At 36.2% G+C, this 12,688-nt stretch overlaps 1 protein-coding gene and 1 long non-coding RNA gene across 3 annotated transcripts; one reads left to right on the forward strand and one right to left on the reverse strand.

Annotated features, from left to right (window-relative positions):
- Positions 1-5,118: 5,118 nt before the first annotated feature.
- LOC149947304 (uncharacterized) lies at positions 5,119-6,401 on the reverse strand. 2 transcript variants are annotated; one of them, XR_016480690.1, is made up of 3 exons: positions 6,210-6,401; positions 5,765-6,126; positions 5,119-5,683 (listed from the first exon to the last, which is right to left on the reverse strand). It is a non-coding gene; the product is annotated as an uncharacterized LOC149947304 (long non-coding RNA). The 2 variants fall into 2 exon arrangements; XR_016480691.1 differs by having other exon boundaries at positions 5,119-5,265; positions 5,343-6,126.
- Positions 6,402-7,132: 731 nt separating this feature from the next.
- LOC149947305 (uncharacterized) lies at positions 7,133-8,624 on the forward strand. The gene is made up of 3 exons (XM_090173891.1): positions 7,133-7,811; positions 7,879-8,136; positions 8,230-8,624. Exons 1-3 carry the CDS (start codon positions 7,390-7,392, stop codon positions 8,579-8,581), a joined length of 1,032 nt encoding a protein of 343 aa, XP_090030017.1. The 5' UTR covers positions 7,133-7,389; the 3' UTR covers positions 8,582-8,624.
- Positions 8,625-12,688: the final 4,064 nt, after the last annotated feature.

Here is a 12,688-nt window from a genome sequence, read left to right on the forward strand (position 1 = left end):
ATATAAGAAATATTCCACTGCCAATTTTTCCCGTTTATATGAACTTAAATGTAATATAAAATCGTCTTGAAAAATCGTTTATCGCTTTACAACATTCAAAAATAATATTTTTCCCGTACCATGTAGATAACCGAGCTCGTCTAGGTAAAGTTTGTGTTGTCAACACGCGTATTAGAAAGCAAAATGAGATTTTAGAAAGTATGTTGTAATTCGTAACGATATTAATACTTTTCACGAATTTTGTTTCATAACTTTTCATCCATTGGTTCGTTCAGAATGTATCTTTAAAGTAGACGAAAATTTTAAGGCGCTGAATCTTGCCCAGTCTTAAGCCTCGGTTTAATCAAAGATAATTTAAACTCGTACCGTAGATTCGAATACTGAGAGCTTTCCCATTGACGGTTTTGTTACGAAGCGTTTACCCTTTTCCGGCACGTGACCTCAGAAAAATCGGGCTCCATCGGTTGCGGCACGGCTAACTTCTATCACGCGCTGCCGCGCTATATAGCGCAGCAGCGCGTGATCGAAGTTGGCCGTGGTTGCGGTAAGGCGCAAACCATGGAGCGAATTTTTTCTGAGTTCCGGCGGGAAGTGGGTAAACGCTATCGGCAACGCGCGAGAGAGTGATTTCGAATCTAGGGTACGAGTTTAAATTATCTTTGGTTTAATCTACTGCGTATTTTGAAACGGAAAAACCCGATTACTATCGTTAAATCTTGGTTAAATGATGGCGAACGCTCCTTGTAATAAGAAACAAATAACGAAATACGTTCTAAGCTTATTTAACGCCAAAAATTCCACGTATTTCGTTATTTGTTTCGTATTAAAAATATCATATTATTAATCCAAGATTTAACAATAGTAATCGGGTTTTTCCGTTTCAAAATACGCAGTAGATTAAACCGAGGCTTAAGACTGGGAAAGATTCACAAATCTCATTTTGCTTTCTAATACGCGCGTTGACAACGCAAACTTTACCTAGACGAGCAGATGTTCCATTATCTACATGGCGCATTAAAAATATTATTTTTGAATGTTATAAAGCAATAAACGATTTTTCAAGACGATTTTATATTACATTTCAGTTCATATAAACGGGAAAATTGGTATGTTGAATATTTCTTATATCATTTGGTAGGTTGATTCGCTCGCGTTCTACATGTCGAACAGTCTCATCGGTGTCGTGTTTTCTTTTCAAAGCATTGATACTGGTCTTTTGGATTTATTCTTTACGGCAATCAATATGAACTTCAATTGAAGTGACCCATTATTCCGACTTTCCTATCATTTTGTCTCACACAACCTTCACAATAGCTTCATTTTCAAGCGATTTATTGCAAAAATAACAAGAGTTAGCTGGGTGGTAAATTTTAAACGCGGTTACATGAAGAGCGGCGGATGCGTTTTAAGTCAACGAAGGCGCAAAATTGTAAGACGCGTTTCGGGTACAACGTTAAAACCGCGCATACGACACAACGATTGCTCGTATGTAAAATGTTCATATAACATTTTTGTGGGAAATAGCCGGACCCTAATGTTCATAATTGAGTTTATAGCCGTACATACAATACTAACGTAGATATTCGCGATACACCATTACTGTACACCGGTTTCCCCCATAACCATTGCTCGTAAAACCACTATTTCTAACAGTAACCTGTGAAAAGATATGTTTTTGTTTGAGTAATTACTCCTAAAATATTTAATTACGGAATTTTTAACCATTCTTCATTTTTTATTAAAAAAACTAGCTTTCTATGATTTGAAAGAAACGCGTTTTCTAGTGCGTTCTTAGCAATTGGAAATTATGGTAAAAAGAAAACTATTTCTAACACTAGCCTGTGAAAAGATATGTTTTCTTTTGAGTATGTACTCTTACACGAGTTGATTACGCAGTTTTGAGCCAGTCTTCAACTTTAATTTAACTTTTTACTTTAAAGATTTAAAAAAACCGCGTTAGCGTCGAGCTAAAGTCGGCCATTTAATCTTAGGCGAAATTGAGTGTTAGTTCACCAGTTTGGCACCGATGGCGTAACTTTCGTTGCCAGCCAAACGAAAAGCATGGACCAAAGGCAGGGTTTTTTAAAAGTTCTAATCGGAACCCACGACAAAATTTCAAAAATCGTTCTAGTTTGTTATCCGATTTCTATGGTTCAAGCATGGCTCAAAATTGCGTAATTAAATCAAGTAAGAGTAAATACACAAAAGAAAACATCTTTTCACCGGTTAGTGTTAGAAATAGTTTTCTTTTTACCATAATTTCCAATCGCTAATAACGCACTAGAAAACGCGTTTCTTTCAAATCATAGACAGCTAGTTTTTTTTAAATAAAAAATGAAAAATGGTTAATTAAATATTTTAGGAGTAATTACTCAAACAAAACATCTATTTCTAACAGTAACCTTTGAAAAGATTTGTTTTACCCGCAATGATTATGAGGGAAACCGGTGCACTGTAATTGTTTATCGCGAATATCTACGTTAGTATTGTATGTACGGCTATAAACCCAATTACGAACATTAGGGCCCAGATATTTCCTACAAAAAATGTTCTATGAACATTTTACATACGAGCAATCGTTGTGTCGTATTCGTGGTTTTAACGTTGTACCCGAAACGCGTCTTACAATTTTGCGCCTTCGTTGACTTAAAACGCATCCGCCGCTCTTCATGTAACCGCGTTTAAAATTTACCACCCAGCTAACTCTTGTTATTTTTTCAATAAATCGCTTGAAAATGAAGCTATTGTGAAGGTTGTGTGAGACAAAATGATAGGAAAGTCGGAATAATGGGTCACTTCAATTTAAGTTCATATTGATTGCCGTAAAGAATAAATCCAAAAGACCAGTATCAATGCTTTGAAAAGAAAACACGACACCGATGAGACTGTTCGACATGTAGAACGCGAGCGAATCAAACGTATAATAAATTATATTTAATACTTTAAATTAGTATATAGATTGTGTATTATTTCAACGCTACATGTAGACCTCAAAGCCAGCAAGAATATACTTGGTTAATACCTTATATAATCCTATAGCAAAGACAGTTTCTCTAAACAAAAGTACATCTAATTTTTCACCACGGCCAACTTTGATCTCTCGCGCTACAGCGGCCACCTCATTCATTTTGTTGACGTTTCTGTGTTAACCTATGAGCAAAAGATGTGTATGACGTCAGCGCCCCTAGCGGATTATTATTTTTAGAATAGCTTTTACATTGAAGCCAATATAAAAACCGAGTGTGGCGCTGACCTCCTACACATTATAGTACAGTTTATAGGGGGAAAATCCTTGCTCGCGGAATTTCGATGAATGTGTTGGCCGCTGTAGCGCGAACAGCGCGTGATCAAAGTTGGCCGTGTTTTAACCGAAGCCAACTGAAAACCTACTATAAACTAAGTATTATTAATAGTTAGGCCTATGCGACCAAGGTAAAATTCCCAAACAAACAGAGAAGAAAAATTTAACTTTTGGATATGAGCTAGCTAGGTATAATTGCATAACATTAGCTTACAAGAGTGACAGAATTAGATAGCAAAGGCTAAGCCTAAATAGCCCTAAATACCGTATACTATTTTTTAATAATAAAGATAAGTTACAACAATTATTCAAAAGATAATCTATCATCTCGTAAAATAACAAAGAAATGCTGTATTTACCTTTCAAAAAATATCAATCCGAAAACCACATCTTGCTTTGTACTTAAAGGGGCTCCAAAGTTCGGTGGCAAAAAAAAAAAAGAAAATTGAGCATGCTTTTCCTTCCCCCCAACCATAGAAATCTCATAGGTAACTAGAATGCTGCCGCCTACGGCCGAGCTTGACGCCAGTTCGCCTTGAACCTTCAGCCAATGAGAGGCCGTAGAGTGGTTCCGCCAAGGAGGATAATAATCCTCCTTGGATCCGCTACTATAGCGGGAGATAGGTGACGTCATTCTCTCTGGTGACATTAAATTCTTGGCAGAACCACTCTTTGAGCTCTGATTGGCTGAGATCTGGCTATCGTCTGCCACGGCGTTTGGCCCATTTGCCAGTTACACGGCAGCATTCTAGTTACCTATGAGATTTCTATGCCCCCAACCCTCCACTCGACCTTGGAAGAGGCGGGCAGAGTTAACCGTAAATTTCGCACTTTACTGACTATACACACATTTTGCCACCGAACTTTGGAGCCCCTTTAAAGCTAAAACCGTTAAAGAAAGTGGAAAAGACCACTAATGAATCAACAACACCTGTAATTTGTAAATGGTTATTTGCATCTGTGCCTACGTTATTCACATAGTAGACCTGATCACTAGTTAAAATAAGCTTCGTGCGCGCGGTGTAGATGGTGTTACTGTCGTTTTAGCCAAGAATCTAATCGGTGGTCTGCCAGCCATTCGATTACGCGTTCTAGTTTGTTATCCGATTTCTATGGATAGACTCCCTTCAGTTTTTCTATTTTTAAAATATATAGGTGATGATAGCTATCAGTAGAAATCTTAAAAATTGGGGGATCAGAAAACGAAATAACAAATGATGCTTGTTACTATTGCGGATAAAATAAATTTAGCAATGCAGCTCTTCTTATTTTCTCTCCATAGAAATATCCTTATCTTTAATTTCTCCCTAGTAAGATGAACCATGGCCAACTTCGCGCGCTCACTACGCTCGCACCAGGCGGCCTACCCAAAGAATTTCAAATCCATGTATTGGCGCGAAATAAAAGTTTGGTTTTTAGTGTCTTCGACGGCCGTCGGGAGAGCTACTTCCGGACCTTAAAGTCGGCTCCTTTTACGATATAAATAACATGGTTTTCTATGGCGCGAAACTTGACCATAATGAGTACATAGTACTGGAAATTATTTAAATATCAGAAAATTGTATTTATTTTATACTTAGGTTATAACTTAAAAGTTCAATTTCCATAAATAACCCCTCAAATACTTAATTACTTAGGTAATTTTTAAATAGTTTGTATGAATAGTTAAGCCTTGTTGGATTTTAGATTTGTTGTCTTTTAAAACAATTTTCGCGGCGGGAAATTCGAACACTTGATAATTACTTAATGCTGTGTGATATCAGATTTATGTAAAAAGATATTTATTTCATTTTTCAATTATTATTTAAAGTTGTTACATATCAATAATTTTTGTATAAATTACCCAAATATGCCTTCAAGTTGCGTTCCCTATGACCCATCTGTAAAAGGCAAAACACCTGGAGTTTCTTTCCATGAGTTTCCTTCTGATGGGGCGTTGAGAGGCATGTGGCTAGAAAATATCTCTAGGGATAATTTTCAAATAAATGACAGATCAGAATTGAGCGTTGTATGTAGTTTATATTTTTGTGAAACAGATTACCGTAAAGGTCTTAAATTACGAACGCTGGAAAAAATGGCAATACCTACGGTATTCCCACAATGGCAGTCATATTGCTAGTAGGCCAAACAGGCAAACCCTTATGTTATTAGGCCTAACTCCCAAGGGCGCGGGTGGTGGCACCAGTGTGGGAGTTGGTATAAAAGGAGGTAGCAGAGAGAGAGATAGGGCTTTTAAGAGCATAGAGGCAGAGCTGTAGAGTCAGTGGTTAGTAGCAGTCAGAAACTAGTATGGGAGTGATTAACTCCCAGCTAGCCTGCTAGTCAGTTCTAGTTTTCCCCCAGTGGCTGCCAGGTTGCATTCTCTTCCCTTGGTGGGAATATCTAAGAAATATTAGTATCTTATTATAATAGGATAGTTATTGTATAGTTCGCACTAAGGCCTCCGAAGGCACGTTACCCAACCTTCTAGAGTAGAGTGGCTATACAGTATCCAACTTATATGATACCAAATGCGTTGAGTACAGAGCCTGATATGCAACGAACCACTTTAAAATTGGCAAGTTTGGCTTACGTAGCTGGTTTTGTGGTACAGAAAATGGAGCAAGCTGAATTTTGTAGCTTGTGTCTCGAGTGCATTTCCGGACCCTTCTCTAATTCACCACTTTTAGACTTTATTAAAACATCCGACAGAGGAGGTATAATTTACGAGAATCAGCAAGAATTAGCGAAAATATTGAAGCTCCCGTGTTGCCGAAACTTACCAGGTGTCCAATTTTGCATTGCAATTTTAATGCCCCTCATGCCTCGATATCTGCCAAATTTATCTGTGACAAAATAATACCAACTGTAGTTGATAACATAACTAGGACAATTTGATTTGAGAAAGTAAAGGAACTAGTTTACAAACCTCAATCAAGAAAACTTCTGAAAATGTAAAGGTCTTTCATCTTCATTATGGATTTTCATATTTTGATCACCATACACCAGTGATACTTCATTGTTTTCCAGGATTCTTTCATATCTACCATTCATAATTACCAGTTTTCATTCATATCTACCAGTATTCATATTTACCAGTGTTCATTCATATCTACGAGTATTCATATAATCATATTTACCAGTGTTCATTCATATCTAAAAGTATTCATATAATCATATTTACCAGTGTTCATTCATATCTACGAGTATTCATATAATCATATTTACCAGCGTTCATTCTATTCTACCAGTATTCGTACTTTTTTACCAATGTTCATTCATGTTTTCGTTCATTATCACTATTATTCCAACTATATATGTCTCTAAAATTTAATGAAAAAATGCAATTATTAAATTTTACGCGTCAAACAAATTATTTCATAAAAATATTAAAAGTATTTTTTATGCTCATTACACTAAAATTTTAGTTGTATCACTTTAAATATCAGTTTAATTGTTTATCTACTTGCCATAAAATAGTTTAAAATCCAAACCAAAACGTTTGATGAAAAATTCCACATGTCGGTTTGTTTACATTCCATTCTAATCACTGGCGCCTGAGCGGTGGCACTTTTGGAAATAGTCGATCTCGGCGGGAAAAATGAATTAGAAAATTTTGAAAAGGGTTGTAAATCATGGAAAAAGGTTTACTCTACCTCTGACATCGACGAATATATCGAATAGTTTTCAATAAATTCCTTAAAGTAACGAAAAACCATAATCGTTCCATTCGATTCTATGCTAATAGTTAGGTCCGGAGGTGGCTCCAGCGCCTCCGTAGCGGCAAAGAACGAATTTCGCTATTTTTGATCTTTTGGGTAGGCCGCCTGGTGCGAGCGTAGTGAGCGCGCGAAGTTGGCCATGGATGAACTGTCTGCTTCTTTGTCTGTGTAATTTTAAAGAAATTAGGTTTGGCCTCCATAATAAGTGGTGCTCGTGAGTGTAAATGAACAAAAAATAATTTTGAAATATCTAATTGGATTAAATTATCTGAATGTTTGAAATAAATAAAAATTAAAAATTAAAGCTAGGCCTTTTATTAAAAAGTGACTAGTCCATGATTAGGAGGTCACTGCTTGAAGTCTCATCTTTTAAGAGTGATCAGTATTATGGAAGAAACCCGAAGTAACGTTGAAACGGAAAGTTCTTCTAGTGCAGAGTTAATAGATAAGAAAAGTGCCACAGAAGATAATGACGTTATAACTCCTGAAAACATTAAGGCAAAAAAAATCAAACACGAATCGTGCCCTGTTTGCCAGTGTCGTTTTGACCCCAAATTACATGACCATGCAAAAAATAAGCGCATGTATGTTTGTGGAATCTGTCGCAAATCATTTGTTGTAGCTAAAGATCTCAAAAAACACTTTAATGCCCATCTATATGACTATCCATATACTTGTGATATATGCAATTCTGGGTTTCAGAATGTTGGTACTTTGAATATTCATAAAAGAGCGCTGCACGGTTCAGTAACAAATGTTGGAGAAAAAAGTGGTGTGAAACCCTTTGAATGTACAGAATGTGATAAAAAGTACTTGTATTGTTTTACTATTTAAATTATCATGCTATTCTTATTTAGATAAATTACTTTATTTCAGGTTTACTAGTAAAAGCAATTTAAGCAGCCATCAAAGAGTTCATTCTGAAAAGAGACCACATCATTGCACCGATTGCGAGCGTAGTTTCAAAACTCATTCCGAGTTAAAATCGCATAAACTTATTCATACAAATGAAAAGCCTTTTGTATGCCCTATATGTCATAAGGGCTTCCGCCAAAGTGGCAATCTTAGCTCTCATATTAGAGTACATAATGAAGAACGTCCATTTACTTGTAACATATGTGGAAACGCTTTTAGGTAAATATCAGTGTTCTCCTTACCATATTATCTATTATAAATGTATTTATCAAGTCATATGTAATGTAATAATTGTATTTAAATTTTAAATAGAGAAAGCTCAAAGTTGAAACGCCATTATCGGTTGCACACTCAAGAGAAACCCTATGCATGCAGTGAATGTGGAAGGTCTTTCAGAGATTACAGCAATATGAAGAAACATCTGAGAACTCATTTCAAAGACCCTGTATTGTTAAAAAGCAAAGCGGATTCGATTGTTAAAAATAAAAGTTCAATAGTTATAAATGAAGAGGAAAGTCAGGCAGATATGGATGCTGAACATAACACTTACATATGTAATATTTGTGGAATATCTTTTTTGGAGATGGGCTTGGCTCAAATGCATGTTAAAAGTCATCGGGAGGAGGAAGATAAACAAAGTGAAAGTGACACTTTGGAAGTGTGAAACTCCTCATGTTTATAAATTTGCTTATATTTACATTAAATTGTATTTAACAAACGTTTACTTATATTGTCATACTAAAATTACACACTATGACAAAATTGGAATTACGATCAATATTCTAAGTGGATTATACATATAAGATCAGAGATTTATATGCTGCGTGTATTGTTTGAATTTGGGCAAAGGTGTTGCTGCCTTCTGGCTGAGCTTAAAATTGAATTTGGGAAAGTCGTCTGCTCAATGAAAATACTTTGTACAATTTTTATTCTGTTAGTAATTTTAGTCGCACACACATTTGCTCTTACATGCAGCCCATTCGACAGAGCAGGACTGGTGGCACATTTCAGTAGGCTCCTCTTTGCTAGACATGACTAAGGGCCACTTTCCAACCGGCTGGGCGGATAGGAACAGGACACACATGGCGGAAGTATGACAGCCCCCCCCCCCCCCCCCAAAGTTCCAATATTGGCCACTACCTGATCTTTGTTTGTTGTTGTTTGTTGGGGGCTTCAGTTGCTACTCCTTGGGCACATTCAATCCACCTGTTTATAAGTTGATACCACCGTCTTGTGCAATAACTTCCAGCCGCGGGGATGATATCAAAACTAATTATGTTACTCAATGAATTATTTCCAGAAAATATTAATTGTTTAAGTCAATCCTGTGCTATAAAACGTGTAAGATGAACGGTCTGTGCACAATAAACCTTAAAACAATAGTTCAGTGGGTTTGATTTCCATGTTTTTACTAATAAAATTGATACCAAACTCCGTGATGATTAAAATGGCCAAATTCAAATTTCGCGCGGTGGAATGACCGGAAACAATCTGAGGCATCCTTGCGCCGATTGTACTATATATTTTGTCTTTCTTAGCCTGCAACTCACTATAGTACGTAAATATTAACTATTTTGTTGTCGCGCCGGGTTGGAATAGTTCCCCTCTCGCAAAGCAGCCTATTAAAGGGGCTCCAAAGTTCGGTGGCAAAAAAAGAAAGAAAATTGAGCATGCTTTTCCTTCCCCCCAACCCTCCACTCGACCTTGGAAGAGGCGGGCAGAGTTAACCGTAAATTTCGCACTTTACTGACTATACACAAATTTTGCCACCGAACTTTGGAGCCCCTTTAACAACAAAAATCTGTGATTGGCTGTTAAAGGGAGTATAACCTTTTCAGGAAATTGGGGCAATACATAATTCCCTCCCCTCATTTTTCTGACCACGTGTTATACGTTGTCGAAATAGTGGTTTTTGAAGAATTATCCCACTAAAAGTATTCCCGCTTTGGTAGTGCTCTAGTTTCTCATATCTACTTGAACGCCTTTCATGAATCTAAAACCACGTACCTCATTATTAAGAATTTATATTTGAATAAATATCCAAACTATAATGAAAATAATTAATTTATAGCTCGGATATTGTTGTTTATATGTTAGGTAAGGGTGCATTTAAAAAATAAACACTAAATATGAAACAATAAAGGTTTCAAGTGAGAAAACCTCTTCAGGGCGGGCACGCTTCCTCTAATAGAATAATTGGGTGTTTTTACAATCATTCTAGACTAGCGCCATGAGCGAGAAAAGAGAGAAGCTATGGCGCACCCTACCAAACAAGGAGGGTTCTACTCCCTTTAAGGGACAGTGAAAAGTCTAGGACTATCGATTTCTTTTAAAAACTACAACTAAAATGATACTCGAATACTTTTTATAAATTAAATTGAAATATTAAATAAATTGGCGATTTTGTCCACTTCAGGGACGGCGGAATAGGGGGTGCGCAGTATCTATTTGTACCCCCCAAAAATTTAACATATATATATACATTTAAAAATAACTTTATTCTTGAAAATATCTTCTCTGTTAAAAGAATTTATAAATCGACGTGCGCAGTTTGCATTCTTAGGGACATTTAGTCTTTTCGTTAGTATCGTCCAAGCAATTTTTGTCACCGTCGTATGCCCTGTTCCTAAGAAGGACGATGACACAATACCGCTTAAATAGTATATATGCATACTATATACACGCGTATCAAGATGAACTAGATAAAATTTATATGAATGAGGTAGTTAAAGATTTCATAAATAAAGAGAGTAGAGTTAAAATAAAATTTTTGTGAATATTCTGTGTAATTATTTTTGGTGAATTTGATTCTCCCTTAGCTAAAAAACCAGCTGTTTAATTCGACTGAAATCGGTAACTTATAAGTTAGAGAAAATCTGGAAATATGTATTGAATATCTCGACAAAAAAATCTAGCGCTATCGGCTCAAGCCCAGACACCCATTTTCGATTCTTTGTACGCCTCACAAGATAGGGGTTAGGATTTGATATATTATTTCCAAATCCAACTCAATGTTTTAGAACAAAGAACATGTCACGGACAGTTAAGAATATACAATCCTCCCGTGTGTTAAGAATAATGATAAAAATCTTAAACCGGGCAAACGCGCAAGATCTTGGTCCCAAAGTGACTAATTTCCTATAGCGACACCTAGGGCTAGACATTCCCTCATAGACTGATAGATCATTTTCCTTCCTATAGTATCCCAAATTGACACACCAACAGCACGATATCAGTCAAAAACCGCCAAAACGAATTTGAAATGGCGTTTTTGCTCGAGACACTACCACTGCAATGCCTTGGATTTTTGTGACGTTTTTAACATCACAATGTTGAAAATTTCCATAAAATATTAAAATTTATTTGTAATTTAACTTAATTTTTGGTCTGTTTGCAGTCATGAAAGCTAACGTTAAGCGTTTTGAAGTTTAATACGTGGTCTCTTGGGCAAAGGGAAAGTGTCGCACGAAATAGCCTAGTTGCTGGAAAGGTAGCTGTTGGTAAACTTGGTGTAGACGGAGCTAAAATGCGGGTTAGTGGAGGGAAGGCTGCCATAATAACAAAATACGCTGTTGGAGTTATTGAACTCGCAATGGCAAACAAAAGTAGTCGTAGCTGTTGTAGCCTAGGTGGAGCTTTGGCTGCAGCCAAAACTGTCGCTATAAGCAATTGCTATGGGCCTCGAAAGGCGGACTATTCTATTCTGGCATAAGCTTGACAAGACACTCGGCATTATGTCGTTGCTAAGGAAAAAAAATAGATAGGAATTTAAATAAAAATAGTAAAAAACTTAAAAATTAATACTAACTCATCCTCGAGACCCCTAGGAGGGGTTATTTGATTTTTATCTTACTTTGATACAATTTTACTTGTTTCGATCAAATTGACCAAAACTAACCAAAAATTAATCAAATATGTCAATTTCACCAATGTTTACCTTATTTTACACTAGTAAATCAAGTTTCATAATTTTTTATGAAATTTTGTCAATAGTTGATTTTATAAAATGTTTTTATGCTTGCTTAACTTGTTGAAATGATGCCCTGGAATAGTTCAGCCAATACCTACGAATGAGTTTATAAGCTCTTTAGTGGGAGAGAAAACCGATCCACAGCTGAAGCGGGGAGGCAACATTTCAACAAGATGGCCAAGGTTATTTTATAAAAAGAACTATTTTGTTCAAAAAAGCTAAATTTTATCAAAATTGATCAATTTTTTTTTTTTAATTTTAAAACAAAAATGAGATATTTTACCAACCTATTGCTCGTTTTTAATTAGAAATATAAAATTTTGATCCACTTTTGATCAAAAGTTGACCAATTATATTTTTTTCGTCAATTTTGATAACTAATAATCGGTCAGATTCCCATGTTATTTTCAATGGGAAAATTTTCATTTCGTGTTGTCAAAAACATTTTCGGTTACAATGGTAAAACGAAAGCCTAGCGTAACTTCCCTTTTACATTGAGGGGTACATTATACCCGAGTTTGAACCAAATCGGGTACATACCTTTTTAAGTTAATATTATCTTTGGTTCCAGTGCCCGCTTTAGGCACGTGCGACCAGGGCCGGATTAAGACTTTATGGCGCCCTAGGCCCAAGTTAATTTTGGTGCCCCCTTTCAATAGCGAGCGAAGCGAGCTAGGCGCTTCCTCAATTTATAATTGAGAAATGGAAGGAAAATTCATTTTGCTGCCAGATTTAGTATGTCGTCAGGGGCTAGACGGCAGTCCGTCAGAGAATGTGACAATCAAACGTTTTTGGTTCATA

This window comes from Leiobunum rupestre, chromosome 4 (genome assembly GCF_980474605.1).
Source record: "Leiobunum rupestre chromosome 4, qqLeiRupe1.1.hap1, whole genome shotgun sequence".
Classification (NCBI taxonomy): domain Eukaryota; kingdom Metazoa; phylum Arthropoda; class Arachnida; order Opiliones; family Sclerosomatidae; genus Leiobunum; species Leiobunum rupestre.